This window comes from Anser anser, assembly GCF_964211835.1.
Source record: "Anser anser genome assembly, chromosome: 3".
Classification (NCBI taxonomy): Eukaryota; Metazoa; Chordata; class Aves; order Anseriformes; family Anatidae; genus Anser; species Anser anser.
In genome coordinates this window covers 110,382,740-110,408,900 of record NC_139722.1, presented here as the reverse complement: position 1 = coordinate 110,408,900, position 26,161 = coordinate 110,382,740, and the positions used below count along the sequence as shown (strand labels likewise).

Below are 26,161 nucleotides of genomic sequence, written 5' to 3'. Positions count from 1 at the left end.
CTACCTTAGGAGAAGAAGAAAGCTCCCTCGATGCAGGAATAGCTGACGTGTTCTCACTCATGCCTGTCTCTGTCTTTGGCAAGAGGTTTGGTGGTTCAGGAGCCTTTCTTTTCATCTTCTTTTCTGGTTCTTGCAGTGGAGCAACTTTAATTAAAGCAGGGCTTGATTTTGGTTCATAAAACGGATTTGATCTAATTAAAAGAAGGGAAACACATTTCTTTGCTATCTCCTTGGAATTCAAAATGAAAGTAAGACCTATTTAGAGAAGCTGATGACTAAATTTTTTTTTATTATCCACATAAGAAAACATTTTATTTTCACATGCTTTTAAATGCTACTTTTTCATATGATTGACAAATGAGATAAACCAGCTAAAACCGCATTAGCTCATAACTCCTATAAACCTCATCAGTTCCCCTAGATGACAGAAGTTTTATTAACAACAAAGCTAACTTCAAATACACCCGGCTATCTAACAAACATCTGATTTATAGATGAGATCAATACCAATAAACGTGAGGGAAGTTGCTGGCTGGTGTATATTCCGATGAATAGAATTAAGGATTCTTAATTAGAACAGATTTAAGGATCAGGTCACTTTTACATGTGTGCTGCAACATGGCTTTAGAGGCCTCACTCTAGGACATCTAAGTCCAAAAATTCTTTCCTCAGGAGGCACACATCACGGTGGACATCTTTTAAATTGTGCAGCAAACAGTCATCATATCATTTCAAGAGTACTTTTCGGACAAAAGAATAGTGTAAAACAAAACAACAGCTGGCTTCTGTACTCCTCTCTACAGGTACCAGTAGCCAGTATCTGTCTTGTTTGAAAGTGATTTAATTCTTTAATAACTAAACCTCATTTAAGAAATAGTAAACTTCTTCCAAAGTAGATGTAGTCCAAAGAATTATTTTCAACCGTGGTGTTCACATTCCAATCCTGCAGTTGTTCCACCCTAAATAAATACTTCCATGGCATTTCCAACTTCTATATAGTAGTTTGATACACCAAATATCAACCAGCAACACATCAAATAATGGCTTCTACTATGCACTTAAAAGAGAAAGCTATTTTGTACCCTACTAAGGATACTTACAGGAACCTTCTTCACACTAAACTAACTCATTCATACTCTTTGGTTTTAATGTTTTGCAATCCAAAACTGGACTGTTAATTACAAAACAGGTATGTTAATTCATTCCTTTCTAGCCCATACTTCCCCTGCTAGATATATTTATCATGCATCGCAAACGATGTTCACGTAACGAAGCCACTGCAATTCCCAAACAGCTATCTGCATACAGTTACATAAAGTGTAATTAATCACAACAAGTAACAGTGCTTTGAAATCAATTCGAGATGGAAACAATAACGCATACAGCATAAGATAAAAGTTACCCAGCTAGATCCATTTACAGATTTCCTCTCAGGATAAGAGAAATGAGCTAGTATATGCTGGTTTTGAACAGCCAAACCAGCAACATTTGGGCCCAAATGAAAAACCAACTAGCCACCCAGTTTCCTTCCACACAACGCTAAACTTCTCCCAGTCTTGTCTACTTTTAGTATGCAAATACGTCTTTCAGTCTCTTAGACTGACTTTAGAATTTGTCTCAATGCAGTTCACCCCTGTCCTCTTTCCACTGAGAAGAAAGCAATTAATAATCCACACTGCAGAAAATAAGGCTGCTTCTGAAAGGCGAGGTTTATTGAAGCACCTAAGAGAAGACCAGGCATAAAACCTCCAGACCTTTCTGAGAATCTGCTGCCACTTGTTAGAGAAAAAAAGATCTGAATCCAGATACCGAAGTGAAAGGAAAGCCTAACACTAAAATAACTCCTCTGCTGACTGAAGGCAACTTTCAGGTGTTCCCACTTTGCTGCCCGTCAAGCGCAAAGCCACCGGCACAATCAAAACTAAGGGCAACATCAAAATAACAAGTTAAATGAAAACGGATGGGTGTTTTCCAGGGGAGGCAGCAGAAAAAAGGAGGGTATTCAGTCTGGAGCAGGGAATGCACCTAGCTGTCAGTAGCTCTAATTTACCTGACAGCCCAGCTCAGCTGTCTTCAGACACCGTAAAGTTCAAAGGGAGGTGAAAATGAAGATAAAAGAGATAAAGGCTGAAGAAAAATGAACTCTGCAGGAGAGCACAAGGTTTGCCTTAGCCCTGTAAGTCAGCCTTCTCAGCAGCCACCAGATGCAGCACGCTCGGTGGTGCTGAAATTATCCTGTGCAGCCCTACTTGGAATGAGAAAGGTGCATTTGTAAGGTGTTAAAACAAATCTGGTGCAAGAAAAAACAAGAGTTGGAAAGAAGCATATTTTAAATTTTCATGCTTTAGGATTCTCTGTACTGCATGTGTAATCCTGAAGAATCGCACCCTACTGCATCTGTCAGAAGAAAGGGCTGTCAAGAGACAAGTCACTGGTCTTGTTCCCTAGAAAATAACTCACTTTAAAGCTAGGCTAAACCCTCACATCTTGGTCATAGCATGGTCTGAACACACACACACACACACAAACATACATCTATTTTCCCACCTTTCTCTTTATACCTTCTAGCTGATCCTATAAATAATTTTTCGAAACTGTTTCTCAGGTTTGACACAGACAAAATCCCATGGTTCTTGCCAGAAGACAGCATAAATGTTGAAGTCACTGGTGTCCAGTAGATGGAGGGGAGTTTGGTCCAACAACATGGCTCTGTGAGAATCTAGGCAAGGGAAAAGTCTGGCTCAAGAAAGCCTTACCTGAAAAATATGAATGCACTCCTCTCTGAAATTAGCTCATGTTTTTTGCATTAGTGATGCTATTGAATTGATCCCCACAGCAGGATTTACCCTAAAGAGATGCTAGACTGTCCACTACAAAATTAAAAATAGGACCTAGCAAACTACCTGACACTAAGCAGTGACCAGCAGCGGGGTAGCTTGTGGCTTCTTGTGTAACAGTCATCTTCAACAGGTGGCACCTCAATAGTCTTTCCAACCAGACAGCATTGTCCTGAGCCATGCAACGATTAACGAGGTAAGAAGCCACAGAGCCAAATAATATCTGAAAGCAAGTTTTATTCTGACCAATTTAAAAATGTTTTTGACCAGCATTACTGGTTAAATGTAAAAACCCATCCTTTTATTGAGAAGGAAAAACAAAGCTGTTAGTGTGCTAGGGTTAAGAGGTCAGGCTGCTTACGAATCAGAAGTACTCAGGTTGAAAGGGTTGTACTTGTAATTAGTTGTGATCTGTGCTGTTTTCAAATAATTAAACTCAACTTGGCAAGGCAAGCTGTTCTTTATTACCAGTTAGCCACCTACCATCTTGATTTTAACGTATACAACTCACAAAGGCAAAAGCAGAATTTTACACTAACATTCAAACGCCAAAACTGATATAGGGAATATGAGGGATAAGGAAAACGTGTTCATTATCTCCAGCTAGGAAAGAGAATTTAGCCAGAGGAAGTATGTTTTGTGAGCAGTTTTACAGCAAAAGACATTTGTGGTGGACCATCCACGTCCACCTGCTCCATGCAACGCCTCATTACGCCGATGCTTGTGACTAGGCTTTGCTTACGCGTGTTGTGAAACGCTACATTATCTTCACAACCATTAGTGAAATAGGTTTGCATTAAGCCAATTACCCAGGGTAAATCCTCCACAGAGGCGCAGCGAGGGTAAGTACCTTGTCCAAGATTACAACGGGAGTTTGTTACAAAACTGGAAGCAGAGTTCAGGTCTTAGGGCGCTTTGTGCAAGTTCTGAGTCCAGAATCCCAATTCGTGATTTGCCAAAGCAGAGTGGGACAAGGGTCCTGATTTTCAGTGACATGTGTTTTCCCAGGACACAGCATCACATTTCCCACACAATAGAAGAGGAGAATGCCACAGGGTGCACTAAGTGAACCCCACCGAAACTTTCCTGAGTGACAGTAAGTGTCCTTCAGGAGCCTGCTATTTCTTATGTCTTCCATCTATCAGGTTCAAAGCCATTCCCAGGGAAAGCACTGGACCAGGGATAGTCAAACGTGATTAAAAACCAACCCAAAACAACACAACTCAGAAAATAAGATGTTAGGAGAGAGGTTGAAAATAATACGCAAAGTTTCTAATGCCGTGATATGACCCAGTTGTTCAGCCTTGTCTCGTTACACTGCTGAGGTCAAGTCAACACATCTCAAAATAAAGACACAGCAGAAGAAAAAAGAGGGTCCCGAGACGTGCGATGAAAATGATTAGAGACATGAAGAGACTTCTGTATGAAGAGAGATTGAAAAAGTTAGCGCTGCTTAGCTTAGACAAGTGGCAAGTAATGGCGAACACGCTATAGATAAAGAACACAGCAACAGTTTATGGCAGATAAACTCGGTAGTCCTAACTGTTGTTCTTAGAAGCAAACAGACGGGATTGGAAGGCTAACTTACTTCCAATCAATAAAAGGAAATATGCTCCATGTGATACCTTATTTTCTTGTGGAAATTGACACTGAAGCCTAGACTTTAGAAGGATTTGGAAGAAGATTAGCCACTTAGATAATAAAAACGTCCATATTCACATTAGATAAGAAACAATACGCACCTGGACATAAACCCTTGTGATACAGGACACACAAACTGACACTGCTTATGAAAATCTTTCCTTCAGTGCTTACCATACCATGCATATCCTTAGCAGGAACTTTTTACCAAAAAAAATGAAAATTAATGACACAAGGTGAAGCAAAATAATGTTTTTAGGGGTGAGTTAGCATCAGAAGTTTTATGTTCCTAGACTAGAGTTCTATTACTACATGCTTTTCCTCCAGAGTGTTTCAATATAAAGATCCAAGGGTTCTCCTTGCCGTGCTTTACCCATTACGTTTAAAAAAAAAGTCTCCATGTCTTTTTCAATGATTCCTGTAGCCTGGGAGGAAAGTGGCAAGAGGTACCTACTGGGGCATCTGGACATAAAAACCTGTTGTCGAAGATATAAAAGTGTGTGTGTGTATATATATATATATATATATATATATATGTATGTATTATTTTTCCCTGCGGATTCTGGTGATCGGTGAACAATCAGGGATGGCTGCTTTGAATGTCAACAGTGTGATCACACTGGGATCTGAAGATACAGCAGCCAGTGCTGTTTCTTCAGGCAGTGCCCCGATGAACAGGCCTGGCAGAGAAATCATTCGCCAATGCCCTTTTTTTCTTCTATTTTCCACAAAATAACGACATCAACATATCCACAGCCACAGAGCTTTAAAAGGAAAAGACACTGCAGGGTCCTTTATACATTTCTGTTAGACTGCATGGGAATTCTTCAATTTCCTAGAACATGGCTATAAACAGAGAAACATGAAGATGATAGCAGGACACCTGTTTTAATATTTGATATTAAAGTAATGCAAATGTCATGCCGTGATAAATCTTATTTAGTACCGTAAAACTAAACGTTAATTACTGTTGTTGTCTGTAAAATTGCTCATGTGTAATCACTATAAACTGTCTCATGAGTGGTGTGGTTGGTGACTAATAACCACAAACAAGGAGTAAGCACACACCTTCAACCTTCCCAAGCTGCACAGCTATTGCAAAAAACTCACTCCTTGTTAGGTTTCTATACTATAACACAAGGAAATCAGTGGGAGTTTATAAAAGTTGTGTGTGGTTATGATAAAAGAAACAACCTTACAAAGCGCATATAGTGTTAGCTTTCCAATACAAAGATTTAGTTTTATGAGAATTTCAAAATGTGCTACGCAGACAGCATAGAGCCTTTCCTTTACACATACTGCACACCAATATAGAACAAACTCTCCATTATCATCAACAAAAATCATTATTTTAAGTAGAGAAAATAATGGCAAAAAAGACAGGAAGGCCCAAGCTCTGTTGCTCCTTAATTTTTGGCTCATATACAATTGGCAGAGCATGAATTGCCAGAAAGGTACGCAGACTTGTTCCCTATCAAGTAACTTGCTATCAATGAGGCAAAGAAGCGTTTCCTAACTGATCACGTTCAGTTGAACACTATGACTTGGGGGTATGGTATTTCCTACTGCCGAGCTGAAGATCAGTCTGTCCTGGGGAGGTGATTAAGGATCACCATGACTGAACCCAATACACCTCAAGATTAAGCCAGGGATCCCACTAATGCTCCCAAGGCCGCTGAAAGATGAAGAATCATACTTACTCATCTAGCTCTTCCTCTTCAGCTTTGGAGGTATCTGCATAGAGGTATTTACTCATATCCACGGGTCTGACATTTTTCCTTTTCGCAGGTTGAGGAGAAGAATCTCTTGCAGTTACAAATGCTTCAGGCTCAGGATCTGGCTCATCAAATGGGTTCAAGTACTCTGGGGCATCTTCATCCTTGAAGGGATTGTAACTGTCAGCATAGAAACTTTCTTCTGGCTTTGAAGATGAAGCGATTTCAGTATCCGGTTCTACCAAACAACAACAGGAAAATCATCAAGCAGATTGAACACAGAAAAAAAAATGATGCCATTTTTATCAGATCTGTACATTTCGAGGGCTTATGAAAAGGTTTGCTTCCTAATTTTATCTACATAAAGTCCTAGCCTTTGATGAATTTTCATGCTTTATTTATTTGCAATGCAACCTTGTTTATTCCGAAACAGGGTCTTCCAAAGGGTCATTGCATCTGGAGTATATTGAATAGGCTTCATTTTCTCACTTACTAAAGTGCTTCCAATGTAATTTGTTATTAGTTTTCTTATTTGTCATATAAATGGTATCACAGCAGATTTTAAAACATTTTCCCAAGCTATTAGCCAATTCGTATCCTAACAAAATGTTCTTAATTATTTAGTTGAGCTTTTAATAAAGAAAATAGATACCCTATATTTTTAAAATAAAATTACTTTTATTGTGTATTAAAAATGGTGATAACTAGTAGGTGCTCTTTTCATTTCTTAAAATGACTGAACTAAAATCAGTTATTAGGTATGACCAGTAATTACATTTCAAAACACATATTTTCACCACTAACGGCTCCTGGTAACAATACAGAGTCTCACAGTAAAAATGAATTTAAATTGACCCTAAAGAGATGGATAATCAAATTACTCATCTATTATTTGGGCTGTACAGCAAAAACTTATTAGCAACCTGGAGCTCCATGCAGGCCTTTGAGTAATAGACACCACAGAAAGAACATCACACAAAAGTGAAGGGCTGCTGGATATTGAATGATACAAATCCCCACACAGCAATACAACATTTCTTACAATGACACATAGTACCATTAATCTTCTTCCTCCTGCAGCATCAAATGATCAGTTCAATATTGGATTTGATGTGCTTTCAAAATCTATGCAAATAGGAAATTCAATGTAGGGTTATTAAAAGCTAATTTCCAGTAACCACTCCCACACTCTTCTTGATGGAAAGTGTTTCTTTTTCAGATTTAGTGAAGCAAAATACCTTTTAGCTTTAAAAGAAAAATGTTACATGTTCTTTGTAGCAAGGCTCTAAAAGTAATAGAAGATGGAGTTCCAAGTGTATTTGTCACTAAACAAACTCTTGGGAAGACAAAATTGCCAGCTGATCAACTACCAGAGGCACGGGCCAGGCCCAGGAACAGCACTGCAGCTGCTAGGCCACAGATGGAGGATGTGCTCAAGTCACGAATCCTGCAGCAGGAAAGGCTTCGCTCCTTGGAGCAACTGAGACCTACTGGAAAGATTTTCGTTTAGAAATAACCTTAGGTTTTTAGTGCCTTTCTTCTTTTTGGTTCTTCACATTTGAACTGCAAAGGCTGTATTAACGTATTATCTTTTATGCTCATTCTAAGGGTCTGTCTCTGAAGTGACGGATCTCTTTTCCACGGCCAGAAATTTAGAAACCAAATGGGTTTGTCTGGAATAAAGGAATAAAATAATGAAAATCTTACTTAAATGCTATGTGGACTCTCAGGAGACAAATCACTCATCTGGGACTGAGGGTGATCTCCACTGGGTGAAACAAAATAGAATTGTTCTTTGCCAGACAGCACTGCAGGTTCTGACTGGCAGACACACGACTACGCACAGTGCTTCTGCCTGTGGGATTTCCCTTTGGTGATTACACAGAAAATTACATTAAAAAATTCCTTTAACTCCAGGTGAGGTTTACAGTTTCTTATTCCCTCCCCAACCTGGTTTAACTTCGCATTAAAGAAGCAACACATACGGTACACTCACACCTAAATTCTGTACATACTCTGAGTTCTTACATTTAACTTCAGTTTCAGAACGCAGCTGACACTGTCTCACATCAAAAACTGAGGTGAAAAAGAGACCAAAGTGTAAATCAGACATTGAACCAAAATGGGATGAGAAGAAAGTGAAGTGAGATCACTGAAATTTATTATTATGCCTAACAGTCAAACGACCTTTACATTGTGAAAAACATATTATAAAAAAGAACTAATTAATCTGAATCCTTGTGGCTAGAGGAAAATAAATAAATAAAACAGGGCTGGCTGCCGTAACAGCTTTAGCTAAACCTAAAAAAAGAGGTCCTGGTTCCACTGAAGCTGGCTAAGCCTCACCTGAATGTCACACAAACATCTCAGCTGTCGTGGGCATGTAGACAAACTACTGCAGGACAGAACAGGGAACATATTTGCAGTATTTCAACCGTAGCATGCGTTCACTCCTACCCCAGAGTAAATACAACATGTTTATCCATTCATAACCGGGATGTAAACTACATTTAGCCTGGGAGAAAGGGCAGTCACTGCACAGCAGGGGACGCACGTTAAGCTCATACCCTCACTGATGCTGTGGTGGCTTGTTCATAAGTTTGCATCTTTCTGAGAGAGATGTTTTGGAGAAATAAGATAATATCAAAGGTCAACAGTTTAACTTAAGGGAAAAGACATCGGTCAAGGTGAAAACTTTTAAAAGCACAGATACAATCATACCAAGCATGAATCTCCGACAGCATTATAGATAAAATACATCAGAGCATAGGTCAACATTTCTAATGCAAGTTTTCATTTAGTTTAAGCTAAAATGGGAAGAGAGATCCTATGTTGGCTCACTTTAGCATCCAGTGCAGGTGCTGATGACAAGCAGAAGTTTTGCTCTGCTTGCCCCGAGATGTCCTCAGGGTGGGTACCTACAGCTGAGCTAATTATCTAGACCCCTTTACAGTCAAAGCAAAGAAACAGCCGCTGTTAGGACCAACCCATTTGACCTTCCTGATAACTCACACATGGCATTCAAAGAAATATTCATACAATTAAACAATTGTGCTGGATGCATGCGTTTCAGTTTAAAATGGGGGGACCTTTTACTAGAAGGAATGTCAATAGTTTTTCCTGAAGTTAAAAACATTCAGGGAAACCATCTCTTACAACTGCATGGTAGGCCTTGATTTTCCATTTGCTTTTATGTTTCTCCTGGAAACAATGAGTTAAATATTTAAATCTGATACATTTTAAGGGGCAATGCAAACGGTTTTTGCAATTCTTTCTATTTCAACACTATGGATGAAGTGCTGTAACCTTAACTAGGGCAAATTTCTTTCTCTCGTTCATTGGCTCAGCAGTAACTACAGGTTTGGCCTTACATGCAGAGCACTGCAGGTCAGCAGCAAGGGACCTTTGGCTTAAAAGATTTCACAAAATTCTACACATAGGCTAAAAGTAAAGGAGCTAAGGAGCTTCTAAACGTATCGCTTTTAAGACTTTTACAGGCAGGGTTCTGCAGGGGCTCACTAGAACCCAATGAGCTTGTCCCTCCCCTCCTTGTCTCTCCTACTGTCATCCAGGAGGCAATTTGTTTTTTCTCTGCTTCCCCAACTGTCCCTGCAGAAGGGAGGGTCCCTGTCCTCCACTGGGGAGCACAGCCCGGAGGCTCATTAGCCAGCCTCCAGAAACGGAGAACAGCTTTTGGGATCCGCTCCGTTCTGCTCTGCTAGCAGCCATGGTGATGCTCCTCTCAGAGCCAAGCTCCTGCTGCAAGGTGCAGCATGATGACGAGCAGGCGGAGCAAAGAGCGGACCTCAGAAATCCAGGGAAAGCATTCCCTCTCCTGAACCCAGCCAGGATATCTCCCATGGGGTTGCTGAAACCCTTCGTATCTACCTTTTGTGTCAAGTGTTGGTCATCACCTTGTGAGCTCCTCTAAAGCTAATTGATTTGCCAGGACAGTGACCTGCCACCACTGCTCTGAACGCTGCAGCTGCTGTTACCTTTCTCTATAACAAAGACACTTGTATTTTCTGCAGGAGCTAACAACATTGGTTATTGTATTTTGAGAGGGCTGAATATTCAACAGCTTCAAAACAGCTCATTTCCTTCTTCAGGCTGATTTTACACCAATGGCACCACCTATTTTCCTGCCTCCCTCCATCATTAATCACAGCTGAAAACACAGGACTCAGGTTACTCCTTGAACTCATTTTTTAATTGCAGTTCTCTACACAGATTTAAAAAAAATACTTGGCACTCCAAGGGTCAAACACACAATAATTTTGCACGATTAAGTAATAAAGCCACAGGAGTAGGAGTGACAAGAGAACAGGTAGAGTATTACTACAGCAGAAGCACCATGTGCTCTTGTGCCAGATTCTGGAGACATTACTTGCCCTAACTGCACTGAGAAAGACTGCTTGTGATAGTAATCACTGACTGGCACTACCTATCTGCACAATCAGCCTTCTAGTTCCCAGAGGATCTCCAAAAATCACCCTGCCCTTCAACCCACTTGCCTTTTGTAACGCAAACATATTGTGACATATCCCTTAAAACCAAACAACCCCCCCACCAAAACATTACACACACAACTTTCCCCTTGGCAAGGGATGAAAGAACAAGCCACATGTGAAAGATACTTAGTTATGCCATTTACTGCGCTACTGGCAGGCACTCAGACACGATGGTGATGTGAGCAGCGTAATGAACAGCACAGAATAAAAATGGTACTTCCCAGTACTTCTAGAAAGCATAATGACTGGCATCCACGTAAACCACAGATGATTTTCTCTTACTTTTATTAATGCCCGCACCAGTACCACATTACATTTCATTATGAAATATAAAGAAGAGAGTAATCTTTTCTCCCGTATATTGATTCTTGTACTGCTCTCCTTAGGACTCTCCCGTAAGGCTGCTGGGTTTTAGAACTGCGAAGAAAACCACTTTCATTTGCAGTGTAACACGTGCTGCAGAGAGCTCAGAAGTCTACACACAAGGTAAAGAAATACACTGGTAAAGGAAACGCTGTTCTAAATGAAAAAGGGAGGTAGTGACAGAAAATAGTTACTCTCACTTCTCAGGTGTGTTGCAGGAAGCTTATCCTGGTCACATGCAACTTCAAATACAGCATTCCCCACCTAATTAAAACAATTGCCTGGAACACTGACAGTGTTTCGTGGTTTCCTATTTGCATTTGTTGGCTATGTTGCCTTCCACATTTAAAATATTTTGCACAAAAATTATCTGATTGTAGAGTTCTGTTGTAATGAAACTAAAAGACAACCTAAAAGGCAGTCCTCGTACGATCGTCAACATATTGTCTAGCATCAAAGCTGCAGAGATGTATTGCAGGAGCAGACTGGTTTTGATTTTCCAGATTTCTAATGTCCAGTTGACCTACAGATACAGAGAGAATAAGGCTCTGGCTGACATGTCAATCAGAAGATGGACTGAAAGATTTTTTGAGTCAAATTGTTCATATGCATATTCACTCCCCTGTACGTGATCCTTTACACCACGGACTTTTAAACCTGGCAGGGACAGCTTGCTGACGACCCTCTGCCCTGCAAAGCACCCTCGGTGTGCACATGGATGCTGGGAGCACTCCACCCTGAATTCCCAGAGTTAGATGATTATGGGATTAGAAAGGTAGAGGGAAAGTAGCTGGTTTGTGGAAAGGAACAAGAAATATCTGTCTAGGAAACAAGCATCTACTGGCAAGTAATCCTCCTTGCTCTTTGAGTGACTGTCAGTGCATACATATTCATACCCTGGGTGACTGCAAGCAATCTCAGCAAGCACACAGGTTACAGGCTCGCTGGGAATATCCCTGGGCTGCTCTGCCAAATGGCACATCGTGCCTTCTAGTCTCCAAAGGCAAAGTACTTGGGAAAGGAGGCTCCAGGTGGCTGCTCCGCACGTCTTGGCGAAATTAAGTTACAAATTCTACGGAGAACCTCTGAACTTTCACAGAGAATCTAAATTCAAGAATTTGCTTTGTCCAGATGCAAAGATAAAGCAGACTAACATGTAGTGGATCGAAAAATACCTCATCCCTGTATGCATAAAAGGTTAATCTCCTGATTTAAGCAGATCACAAGGCAAGTGAAACAGGTAACGTGACTCTAAGCCTGTAGGAGAAAATCTGCCTTGTACTCTTGAACCTCTGTCATGCTCCCAGGCAGCCACCAAAAAGGTCACATTCACTGAAGGAAGGAAAACAAACAAACAAACAAACAAACAAAAACAAGTGGGCATAGTCTCTAAGAGCTTCATAAGAAGCAGCAACAAAACTTCAGCTGAGGTCTCAGCGTAGAAGAAATGTCCTAAACTAAGACGGACTACACCTGTGGCCAAGTGGGAAACAAACGAGACAATCCTCTGTGGTAGGGTGACAGGGTAAGAACAACTGCAGTACTCTGACTTCAAACTGTAGTCCAAAGCAAAGGGAAATCTCCCCAAATCAGTAATGTCTAGGTGCACCCCATGTGTAGATACTGATCTGATTAGCCATAGACAGGCCTAAGAGATTCCCTCTGTTGCTGCAGACCAGAACTGCTGTAACTGATTTGTCTCGGCACTTTTTCCCCCCTCAACTTTCTGTTGAAGGAAGAGGCCTGGAGGAGAGGTGCAGCTCAAGAAGGATGAGCACCATCAATGCCCATTATAGGGACAAGGAAGCCCTGCAGTGGAAGAGCCAGAACTTCTCAGAGGCGTCCGAGGTGGCTAAAAGTCCTCAGGGAGCCACTAATCATAAAGCAAAACCTTTAAAAATGCCACATCAGATGTCCCACTTTTGATCTGACAGCCTGAGACGCCTCCGATTTCCACACGGCTCAGTGCTCCAGGAAGACACATGGCTCTCACATGAACCTGGCTGTGTCTCCATCCCTCCCAAATAAAAAACACCTATGACACAGTAGGAAGAATCCAGTGACACCCTGTTTATCAAAATCACTGTCACATTATTGTACGTTGACTGCTGCATGAGGGTGACAACGTGTGGGAGGAGTATTTGGCACATACACACCCAACAGCTCAGCGCTGCTGCCCACAGCCATGTAGATGAGTCTTCTCTGGGGACCCAACAGCCTGGCCAAGTACACAGAGCAGATCCAGAGGAATGGACAAGTGTCCATGACTGTGCTTTAAGATGGCAGTAAAGATTTACGTGCTGCCATCAAAGGGACCACAAGTGACTGAAAAACTGTGACCTACATAGATGGGGAGTCTTTGGGGAACGTGATATGAGGCATCAAGTCACTCCAACACTAAGAAACAACCAGTTTCCAGCTCCATGTCCCTGAGATGAGAAGAAACTTATTCTTAGTTCCTATATTTCATCGTCAGTAGGGCTGCTGCTGACGGTAGGTTTTCTCTGGGAAGGGAAGAGAAGTTGGGTTTGGAAGACAGCAGATAAGGTAAAATAGGACTTGGACAGCTCTCTCCAGGGAGAAGTGAGTTCTTCTTTCTAGAGCAGAGAAGAAAGAAAGGAATACAGGCTGAATCTTTGAGAGAAAGTTGTGCATGGGCAACTAAATGAATGAATAAGTGTTTTGGTTATTCTGCCTCCTCCTCTGATCCTAAGGGAATTCACAGCTGAGGTGCAGACGGGAAATGAAGCCAAAGATCTGGACACCAGAACATAATCCATATATATATTGGTACCTACAAACCTCAAACAACTCACTTCTGCAGCTCTTGACACCTGACAACTCTGTAATGGGGAGAAGGAGCCTGGGATAGTGGCTTTATGGCTTCAGTGGCCAAATACAGAGGATAGTGCAATACCCCTGTTTGAGAAATACAGACTGTTGGACTACACCACAGTCCAAGTATTACATGATTTAAATCACCACCCACATTAGCCTCTGTGGATTCTGAAGGCAGAAAAGCCATGTGGCAAGTAAATATTCAGCTCGTCCAGAGAAAGAGCACCCACAGGCAGAAACTACAGCTCAGAAGTGCATCCTCATTGGACATGGCATGAGAAATGCCATCGCTGTACCCTGGGCTCTTAGCTGCCTGGTATGGTTCTTTTCTACTGCCATTACAGAATGGCTCCCAGGGTTTGGCCAAAGATACTTCTTGGGGTCTTCTATGGGAAGACAACTCTTGGAGCACCAAACAGGAAAATATGAGTAGACGTCTTTTGGTGTTTTTTTTTTTGGATTGCAGCAGATGGAAATCTGCACATCTGGACATGGAGTTGAAGACAGCAGAGATCCCCATTCTGGTGCTGCTTTTCGGCCTCGTGGCTGAAGTCTCTGATTAAATACTTAAAGGGGTTATATTTCTCACCCAAAGAAAACAAGAATGGGCATGTTGGTCTGGAAAGGGGATTAACACCTACCACGTGGTGCAAGGTGCAGTGCCAGAAGGCTTAACTAAGGAAGCCATAAAAGTGAAAAGGGAAGAATGAAAGAGATACAATTAAATTGTAATAATGAAGATTAGAGCTAACCTAAACCAAGAATAGCTGTGATGCAGTGAAGATTGCAGTGAAGATTCTGTTCCACGTGGAACAGAGGCACTTGACAGTATGCTGTGCTCATGTAACTGCATGTGCAGTCTTTGAGGTGAGCAGTAGTAGGACACCTGGTAAGTCTAAAAGTCTCCGGTACAACTCTTAGCTTGTAGCCCCCAAGAGCAAATACACTTAAGGATGTGACTCAAAGGATAAACCCATTTTCCAGTGGCAACTGGATTACTGCTATTGCAACCTCTGTACCTCATGCAATAATTGTAGTTTATCTACATAGCATTCCTCATATGTAGCCCTACAAAAAAATGTAATGTTTCATTAAGCATTTGCAATTAGTGGTGAATTATGTAAAACAAATCCATTACCTTCTGCATCAGGGTCTCCAAATGGATTTAATTCTGCTGCATCCGGATCACCAAAAGGGTTCGTACTAGAGTTAGCCAGGTCTTGTTCCTCTTCGTCCAGGAAATTAAGCTTATTGATAAGCTCTAGAAATAAGTGGGAATATTGCTTCAATATAGATATGAACTGCTCATCTAGCACATTTCAAGTTTGTTTTTTTTTTTTTAAAAACATATCAACAGTCCCTCTGAACACTGTACCAGGGAATGACACCAACTGCACAACTAAGCAAATGCACTTTAGTAGTACAACAACAAAGGAGAAGAAAAAAAAAAGTGAAATGAATGAAACTTCTATTTGCTGACCAGAACATGATGTAACAGAAATGAATAACAAGAAAGCTTCCTATTATCTCATTAAATAAATATTACAGAACATCTAACCAGCTAAATGCTGCAATTTCTTTTTGGTTGTTCACATACACGTTAACTACCAGCACGAAATTTTAATTTTTGGAGGTAACATGCATGTAAAATCAGAGAGCAGGCATTTTGTCAAGTTAGAGAGGTCAAGTAATATTGACAACACAACTTGTGTTTTAGGCTTGGGTTTTGTTTTCTTTGTGTATGTGTGTGATTTTTTCTCTTCTTGTTCATTATCAGATGACAATGCAGCTGTGGAGGAGACAGTCTCTTTCTCTATCATGTTGTTACCTGTTGGATACACTACAAATTACTGAGAGTCATGCTGGGTGGAAGCACAGAGATAAAACTGACAGCTGAACACAAGGAGGAGTCAAAAGGTAATAGGTCACAGTAAATACAGACAATCAGAAACAGAAAGAAAGGAGGAAAGCTCATAGACCTTCAGAGGAACTGGCTGATTTAGCTGAAGGCATATTTGCTTGCTTTATGCAGTCATCTTGATCTTCATCTAAGCTGCTCAGAGCATTCAACTGGTTTACAATTTCTGTAAATAGAAGCCAGTCAACACAAATGTAAGGTAAGGGCATTTAATGAAACAGAAGTGGCACAGACACTGTCACCAGAAAAAGATGGAGAGAGGGAGGGAGAGAGGGTAAAAGAGAAGACATTCAGTGTTAATTAAGAGAATACATTTAGAACAAGTCCTTACAACGATATACCTATAGCAAAGCAACCGTGCAGAACTCTTCAGTGATAATTTAACAAGAAACCCGGTTAATGGACATAAACAAAACCTTGCTGGATTCCTAGTGTCAGCAACAGTAATTAAGTTTTATGTGGATAATTATGCACCTCAGTTCAAAATATAGATGTACTAAATATAATTTGAAGAGTTTTCCTGCTTGCAAAGAAAACCGAAATTTTAAACCATTGTCAATCAAAACAAAAGAGCCCCAGAACAATTTACCTCCCTATCACGTCCTTAAGGCTAGAGAAAACTAATGCATGCATACGCCTATTACAATCTGATTTATTTATACACACACATACAGTCTGATTATTTATCATTTACAACCAGTCTCCATGAAAACCCTACCCGCAACAAGCTGAACGTATACAATTGTTCTAAATTGGTCACTATTGTGCTATGAGAACGCGTACTGAACACACACAGCGGTTACATTTTCTAATGTAAAGCTGGGCAAGTAACACCCAACTGCTTTGTAAGATCCTATTTCAACTTCTGTCCATAGCGGAGAGTTGTGAATGCCACGAAATAATCATTTTAACAAGCATTGATCATAATGTTCAAGTCTCATCAAAATGTTGATGCCTCCCTAATTCTGGAAGGAAAGAAAGAAACAAAAACCAAGGTGGTCTTACTCCCACACCCAAAGGGAAAAAATCTCCCCTGATCCCCTCCGAGTAGTTCCTACCCACAGCACCTGACAAATACAGGTGCTGCAGCAAAAGGGACTGAGCCTGAGGCATCTCTGCAAGGCCTCGGGCACCCGTTCCTGCGAAGAGGGGACAGACTTCCTCAGCCTTCCGGGTCACAAACAGGCAGGAGAAACAGTCCTGCTCTTCGAATATCATTGGCCCCCTGTCAGATTTTTTCATCTCTCATTTTTCCAATGAAGTAAAGGGATGACATCTTCTGGCGTCACCAGTGAAGCTGTGCGGATGCCCCGACCGTGCATTTACAAGCCAATCATCCTTGGATTTCCTTTAAACTCAAATCTCTTGGGTATACACAAAATTACTTCATAACACTTCCAGCTGCTGTTTTGCACTTGACTTTTTCTCAAACAAATTTATTTAGGAACACAAACTTTTGTCACTGACCCTCATATAGTAATCTTCATTCTATGAACAAACGACAAGGAGTAAGATAGCAGACTATGGTGAAAACTGAGCAGCATTGTGACCGTACCAGCTCGTGCTGGTGCCCACAGCCACCCCGAGCTCCCCAGCAGGGCTGACTCGGACTTTTTCATAGGGCAACACTTTCCCCAGGTGAGCCAACCCTTCATTTCTTGCCTTCACGGACAGCATAAAGAAGCTGAAGGCAAAAACAGAGTATAGAACCTGAAGGTATTTCGGTCACTTGGTTAAAATCTTTTTTTTTCCAATTTGAAATCACTTTGCAAAGCTGTACCTATCTGTAAATCAATGCAGATCTATGCTGCCAATGTCTGTGGGGCGTAATCAATTCTGACAGTGACAAAGGCACAGCAGAATTCCTCCTCACTGCACCTCCTCGGTAGTCTTGATCTTCAATCAAAATCTACTTGGGTGAGATTAGATCTATCTACACAGAGTTAATTTCACCATCCTCACTTCCTTCTTTGTAGCGCCAACAAGCAAGACTATTGTCCTAAAAAATAACACCAAAACCACCCAAAACCTCTTAGTTTTCTCATTATAAAATCGTGTATACACCTTAGAGATCTGAACAATACAATACTGTCTTGAGAGAATATTTAAGACTCAAGATACACAAAGGCAAATACCTTGCTGTACTCAAATAAAACAGAATAGACCTTATAAAACACTAGTACAAACAAATTACTAGTTTATAACAGAGTGAGATGCTGACATGATTTACAGTTTATTATTCCAGCATGTGAAAAAAAAATAAAACAATTACGATTCAGTCTTTATTGTCAGAAAATAACAAATTAAATTCAGAGCTTTAAAAAGAGGGAATTCTTTGATGTGGTCTGAATCACCTGATCTCATCTGCCAACCTAAACACCCATATGCACTACAATGTTTCTCATTACAATATTAAATGGTTTATGTCATTTTTTGGAGAGTGGAAATGGTAGGTTGGAGATTTATGCCCTATATTATCTTTTTTATATATCTCATTATCTACAAACGTATATTAGCTTGTTCTACAAGTACAGTGTATAAATCACCAGGGTTTTTTTCTTCCTTCTCTCTCACTTTTTTTTTTTAACGCAGCTTGGTGCTACTGAAAAAAAAATAAAAAAGAGTAAAGGTATCTGAAACTTGCATGAGATGTATGGTTTTGCAAATGGCAAGAAAGAGTTACCCATATTGCTCTCCAGAAGCCTGCTCTTGAAATACACTGAGGTACAGACTCCTGCAACAGGTCGCACATGGGCATGTTGCTCAGTCCATGTGGCACCCCAGGAGAGTCTTCACGCTCCCATAGGATGGAGCAGGAGGCAACCATTAACTTCAGCATAAGGCTAAGTAGCAATTAAAACATTAAGGGAAGCAATGCATGGATTACTACCCTAAGTTTGTGAGTTACAAGCCACATTCATTCAAGCACATTGGAATGCCTCGTCTTCAACTGAGGACTAAGGACAGGATAAATCTAGGAGGTTTTAATTCATCTTTTTTTTTTTTTTAGTAACATAGAAGTTAAAATATTTGAAACTCTGAATTTCATGGCTACAAACATTTTTTTTATGTTCACACAAAACAGAACAGTTAGGTGGAGATATAGCTTTTACATGTGATAAATTTAAAGAAGAAATATTGGGAAGGACGGGGAAAATGTCTGAGATGGAAGGAGACTTTTTTCTGAATGGAACTGGTGTTTTGAAGGGAAAACATCTTTCAGTCTCGTCTTAAGTTCAGTTTTATGGCAATAACTCCTGTGTTGACCACACCGCATTCCTCAGTGCTTTTGAGGTAGGTCAGAATTGCATCAATGATTTCATAGCTGAAGAAACAGAGGCATAGATACTTGCCCAGCATTAGGCAACACATCAAGGAAGAGAAGCAGCGTTTCCTAACTCACCTGCACCATCTAGAGCCCTATTCAGCAGGTCTCTCACGTTCTCCTAGTGGTGGATATATTTATTCATCTATAAAACTGTAACTTGGGACCCAATGAAAACTAATTAATTCTTGTACCCTGCAAAAGGAACAGCGTCTGTGAAAAAGACTGGCAGCAACACCTGTAGCTGCTGCTTGAGAATGACAACATTTCGGTCATGGAGTCATCCAACGTTTCTATGAGAAGAACTTGAGTCAAAAAGATAATAATCCCTTCTGCTTTACTACTTGCATTTTGCTTTTCCAAAGCTTGCTTACAAACATTAACTCTGCAATCCTCCCATCGTTCCTGTGAAGTACCTATAGCCAGTATCCCCATTTTACAGTTGGGAAAACAGGCGCACCAAGGCAAAGTGATTTGCCGTAGGGGATTGTGAGTCAGCAAAGGCATTCCAGCCCGCTCGGCTGCCAACACCCTAACAAGGCAAGAGATGAGAAAATGTTGGGAGCAGCAAGCTTTCAAAAGGGTTATGTAACTTCCTCAATTAACTTTATGGGATTCTGTGAACACAATTATTTTTGAAATAAATTAAAAAAGAGAACATCACCACATCAGTTCTGTTCCCTAATTTCCTTCTTTCTATGTTTCCTCCTATTTTTCTACAATGATCCCTACCTCTAGCTATCAGAGACAGCATTCCCCATTCTCCTCTGCTCCTGAGCTGTCCTGGTGTTTTATTAGTTTTTCCCACTCACTGTATTTGTCACAGGAGTCACTTCAGCTGGCAATGAAATCAGAAGCCTTTACATTGTCTTGAACACGTGTTGAAATGGATCCTTTACATTTTATTTACAAATGTTTACTTACCGCCTTTGTTTCATACTCTCCCATTTACTTGGGAAACTACGTGCACTCATTCGCCTTCAATAGCCCTCCAATCCTTCTTGTCTAGCTCAGGAAAAGTTAGTCAGGCTAACGAAGCAACTCAGCTCTTAGAGCCAACAGAACAGCTCTGAGGCTGACCCTTCCTCCTTCGGTGCCCTGAATGATGCATCCACAAAACAGCCGGGCCTGCCATCTTGTATCATTAGAACACAGATCAGAACAGGCTGAACAATGAGCAGATACCACAATTCAATAAGTACTTATTGCTTCTGCCTTGCAAGTAGTTAGTGCAATGTTTGCTTAAAACATCTTATATTGGCCTTTACCACGATAGCTGCAACAGCTGAAATGCCTCTAAAACTTCAAGATAGGACTTGACATTGTGTGTATGGGGAGGAAAGGCTCTGAACTACCCTAACGTATGTCAGTCAGCTCACCCTTCCCCATCTACCTCCAGGGATGGGCACTACGTAGACAAAGGACAGTGGACAGAATAGACTGAGCTACAGCAGCTTTCTGGGTGTTCAGGTGTTGCTCATTTGGATGCTGAGCACTGCAAGAACAGTAAAGTTGAGAAGCAAGATCTGCTGCTTTTCATCTGGTGTCCTTCTGCACGTGGGTTTTCTGTAGCAGTCCTCAGAGCAGCATCCAGGCATATCTTAATAAAATACATCTGCATAATAGTTTATATAAACTTTATGTAGCATCTCCTTCATGTGCCCTTCTCTCGGGGATTATAGGAGTGCCTGCTGAACACGTCAGTTTTTGTTTGCTGTTCTGAACGTGCAGATGAATTATTCTGGTTGCAGAGACTCTGCAGGGTGATTTCAGTGTGACCAGAGTGGTATTTCACTACTCCTTGCAAGACATCTCTCCCTCTCAAATATTTCATTCTGGATTTACCAATCTGCTATGTCCCAGACAAATACAGCATAAGTAGAGACTTGATCATGGTACAAAACTTTTAATTGAATACATAAAGCATGGAGAAAATGTGTTTGCATCCTTTCACAACAATAACTGTAACAAAGCAATAATCACTTCAGGCTGAACCTTTCAATTGCAACAAAAGCTCAAAAAGAAGAGAGGCAAGTAATGTTTCCAAACACCCAACCAAGGTTCCTCAAGACTTTCAAAAATAGATTTGAGAATTCACTTCATTGCTTGAGATGCTCTACTCCATTTTAGAGAAGGATCCCATTATTTCAACAGACATTTTTTACAAATCACTGGCAGGCAAGAAGGCTGGAACAAAAAGTTCCTTTGTCCTTTCCTGATTCTTTTCTTACACAAAGAATTCCTACAGAACTCATCTTGAGCAGTACTACACAATGATCTCTGCCAACAATTTATCACATCCTGATCTAACGTACGTCGATTAGTTCAGCTATCCTGGACACATTAAGCATTTTCATCAGCAAGCAATTCAAATGTGGTTATACCACCTCACTTCAAACAACCTTACTACTATAATTCCACTGAAGGGTTGGTGAAGACACCAAGTCTGCTGATTTCATTTCCATGAGACACTCCCAAGCAAAAGAAGTATGCTGCTTGGAATTACCACGTTACCGAGCAGAATCTCAGCACCTACTGATGGCGTAATTCACTTCACAGTTATTTTCACATGCTTATTTCACTTCTGCTCATCCTCTTGCTTTCTCACTCACTAGGCCTTTTCTGTCTGCCTTTTAGTCCTCTGTTCACATTACAGAATCACAGAATCACATTGTTGCTCTCTGCCTCACGTACTCTCTCCTGAAAACAGGGAGCAGGCATACACACACACTAATCAATTATCCTAAATTCACAAAAATTAAACTTGGTTCAGTTATTGGTTCTTGTTTGCTCAAATTATCCTAAATTTTGTTTTGGATTGCTTTAAAGCAAAACACAAATAAAGCATAAGGATAAATTCCATGGAACACAGTTGACAATTATGATAGCAAACTCTTTTACCATCCTTGTGGCAAAACCAACCTGTAATTTTCGCAGCCTTTTCCTCTTGATTCACTCTGTTTTCTTCATCTTCTTCATTGTCTTCCTCAAAATCATCTAGATTTCCAATATCAGCTTGTTTCATACTCATCAAACTAGCCAGGCTTTGCATGTCTTCATCCCTAAACAATAAATTTCAAACTGGGCATTAAAATGGAGTCTGTTAATACCACATCTGATACTACTGCGTTATTAAAAATCCTTTAAATGTTTTTATGCCTTCTTTTCTTCAGGGAGGTCTCTGATCTCAGATCTGATCTTGAATACAGTGTAAGAACAAAATGAACACACTCATGTATATTAATTTCTGAAGGGAAAGGTTTCTTGTAACAAAATTCTAAATGGTAAAAAACGGTGCTACCTTGCATTAAGAGTTAATTTAATAACTGATTCTTAAAATTGTAAGCCAGTCCAGAAATGTTACTGAACACACACCTGGTCTCCCTTGCTTAAAGTGAAAATGCTTGGTCAGAGCTACTGTCCGTACACCGCATGTGACCTAACACTAGATTCATTCAAAACTCCAGACACTGTTACAGAGGTAAGAATCCCTTTCTTAAATACACAAATTCATAAACGGTATAAAAACATACCAATGGCCAATTTCAATTGTTATTTGACTGTCTCTCTCACACAGATATAGATATCTTTCACATGACTGTACCTTTCACATCAAACGTTTGCTGAAAAGATGACTGCAGGCAGATTCAGATGAATAGACATTCTATATTTGTTCCACAAAAAAAAAAGGTTTTTTAAGAACCTATCATTCCTGAAGCACCAGTGGTCTTACCTCCTCTCTTTGAAAACCATTTCATTAGGTTTATTGGGATTAATCAAGTATTTTTTAGCTCCTTGCAGTAAGACAGACTGGAGATTACCTGGCTGGGGAGCAGCTCTGCTGAAAATGGCCTAGGGATCTTGGCAGAGAGCAAGATCAAAGCAAGCCAGCACCATGCCCTGGCAGCCAAAGGAGGCAAAGAGCATCCTGATCTGCACTAACAGGACCACAGCCAGTAGACTGAGGGCAGTCATGACTCGCGTTCACTTGGAGCTCGTTGCACTGCATATAGAGTACTTGGTCCCAGTGTTTGGTCTCATGGTACAGGCAAAGGTGTTGAGAAACTGGAACAAGTTCAGCAGGGGACCACTGAGCTGGCTGAGGGCAGGAGCATTTGCCCTACAAAGACAGGCTGAGGGAAATGGATGCGTGGAGCATGGAGAAGAGCTGGATGACTTCAGGGACACCTGGCAGCAGCCTACCAGCACCTATGAGGACATGGCTGAGAAGACAGTGGTGCAAGGCAGGTGGAAGAGAGGCATCAGACAGCAGAAAGGCAAACTGAAACCAGAGCTGTTCTAATCTGATGCAAGGAAAAACGTGTGGCAGTCACCATCAAGCAATGGCATGGGTTGCCTGGAGAGGCTGCACAGTCTCCAGTCCTGGAGTTTTTCAAGACCCAATGGGATAAAGCCAGAGCAAACTGCTCTGATCACACAGCTGGCTCTCCTCTCAACAGGAGGTTGGATTAGATAACCCTACAGGTCCCTTCCAACCTGGTAGAATGACTCTATGTTCTTTGAAGCTGTGATCATGATAAAACTAGATGCACATATTTTGTGACTAATAATGCTAGGAAAACTGTACAAATTATTTTTAAGGTACCGTCTGCATGAATGAAAATGACTTAATGAAAGTGACTTAACTAAACATTCCTCAAATCTGCATGTGAACAGATGCACTTAAAACATGGCATTAAATGTAGTGATTTAACATGCTACAATCAAATTCTTCAGGACAATCGTTTGAACTCTGATTTCAAAGTAAGCAGCACTACAGAACCTGCAGTTACACGGGCCAACTAAGTGCTCTGTAACTATTTGTAAAAATAAAGTAAGCAACTATCAAGAATTTGCAAAGACCTTTCCATTCATGCAAAATCCTCAAGGTTTCATCTTCCTGTTTTGATAACCAATAGGTTAAATAAACTCTTTAAGCATAGGGGAAAAAATGTAGCATTAGTAGAGTCAACTATACTATATAACTGCATTGAAAGGCAGGCTCTTTCATGCACTGAAGACAAATAGCTGGAAGCAGTTAGTTCTCAGATCTTGTATGACACTTGCTCATGTAAAGTTTAGAAATAAAAAGGTCTCCAAAGCATTATTTCCTTCTCTTAAACTGCCCTTTATGTCTTTATAACCTTTCTTCTGTGTCTAAGAAGTAAGGTTTTTGGTGTTGCACAGCAATAGGTTGCCATATTTTCTCTATAAAACACATAAAATAAAAGTGAACCTCACTTTATAGAACAACAACAGGCTGTAAATCAGCCCAGGCATTTTCTCGCATGCTCATGTATCTGACACCTGAATTCTCTCTCTTACCTTACCTTGTCTCGTAGGGCATTCTCTATTTACACATACTGAAAAATCAATGCTTTCATAAACACCAGGTTTTGATTTATTTTTTTTCCCAGATTCCTGGTTCAGGGCAATATTAAAATCCTATTGTCAACTTACAGTCTATCTGACTTGAAGTCTACAGCCTGAGACAAGTCAATTTCAACAGGAAGAAGGCATATGCCATCTTAAATGGGTCAGTTTTTACAAATTATGGCCTCAAAATGCCCTAAGAGTCTAGTAGAGCTGTAGTAGTCTGTTTATAGTTCATAAATGCTGATTGTTCCCCAAAAGTCAGGAGGTTATCTGATACTTTTTCCTTCCAGCTGCAATGCCATGTTAAACCACAGCTAAATACTTCAAAGTATCATTCTATATTTTAATATATCAAAATATCAAAAATATATTCATCATATATGAATAAAATTTATATCATAGCTCTAAATGTAGTTCCCAATGGGTTAACCAGAGGAGGGAAATAGTAATACTAATGAATGCATCTGTGGGTTTTAAAGCATACCAACAAAAAGATAGCCTTTTTATGTCAAAATGCGTGCCATAACGAAGCTTTGGAAAGCTGTTAATGCAACAATCTGGGGGTACTACAGTGCCATATGTCTGCAAGTATATTCAGAATAACAGGAGCAGTAAGTAAACCCTTAGCCTTTTGGAGGGAAAAGAAACAAACAAACAAAGAGGTAAAAGAACCACTAAAACAGTAGTTTTCTGATCTACCTCTTTTTTTCCTGCGTTTCTCACATTCCCATAGCCTATATGGGACAGAAAGGAAGAGCAAAATGGGATGGGTGACAAATGGTCCATCCTCCAGCCACATAGAGTTGTTCACATCCTACAACTTGAATCTGACAAACTGCAGGAGAGGTTATAGTATATGGAAAAACAACTTGTATGCTTTGCACGCTCCACAGGTTGTTGAAATATGGGACAGAACTAGGTAGGTGAGTAGGGGCAGTGGTAATCAGTGCAGTGCGCACGTTAACTCATTTCACAGGAGGTTCTTACATTTGACCCAAAATCTGACTTCTGACTCCACCCTCTCTCACTTTGCAAGTGGCTTTGTCTTTCTTCCGTTTCCTGTGAAATAGAACTAGGTGCTCTTTCCCACATTTCCCTTGCAGTCTGCTAAGGGTATTGCTGGAAAAGTACACACATGCACGCAAACGGACACTCCTGCTGCTTTCAAACGTGTAGATATTCTTAAGCTGCTGTTATTTAAAATGTCTGTAACAGCAGAGGACAAGCTATTTGTCTCTGAAGAACACAGGGCTATAATCGGAGTAAGAAATGGCTCTTACTCAGACTAAGAAACTAAGTATGGCAGGAATGATAGGTATGCTAAAGGATTCTCTCTAATTCTGCCATTCTATACAGAAAGAGCTCTTTATCCAAAGAACACTTTGAAAAGCAACATGAAGCAGGATATTTGTGTGTGTTAAAAAAAAAAAAAAAAACACAGAAAACTTACGTGGCTTTCCCTTCCCTCAGGAAAATACAAGATAAAGAGAATTGTAGTGTGGCAGATACTATTTTCTTCGACAAAGGCTTGAATTTTAACTTGACATCTGTTTGTGTAGGCATGGGGCTTGCGTATTGCTTCATGTTGATGCTGCTGGTGGCAAGAGCTTTTCTGCGGCCAGAAGGAGATTCCTGAA

General features: G+C 40.5%; 1 protein-coding gene across 17 annotated transcripts in view; it reads right to left on the bottom strand.

Moving 5' to 3' along the window:
- Positions 1 to 26,161, bottom strand: part of EHBP1 (EH domain binding protein 1) — a 214,381-nt gene that overhangs the window by 110,808 nt on the left and 77,412 nt on the right. For all 17 annotated transcript variants that reach the window (XM_083832192.1, XM_083832202.1, XM_083832203.1 and 14 more), the window contains exons 6-10: positions 25,975 to 26,156; positions 22,071 to 22,210; positions 15,044 to 15,166; positions 6,179 to 6,431; positions 5 to 191 (exon numbers count right to left, since the gene is read on the bottom strand). In XM_083832192.1, coding sequence (XP_083688318.1) covers positions 5 to 191; positions 6,179 to 6,431; positions 15,044 to 15,166; positions 22,071 to 22,210; positions 25,975 to 26,156 — 885 coding nt within the window. The remainder of the gene's footprint in view (positions 1 to 4; positions 192 to 6,178; positions 6,432 to 15,043; positions 15,167 to 22,070; positions 22,211 to 25,974; positions 26,157 to 26,161) is intronic.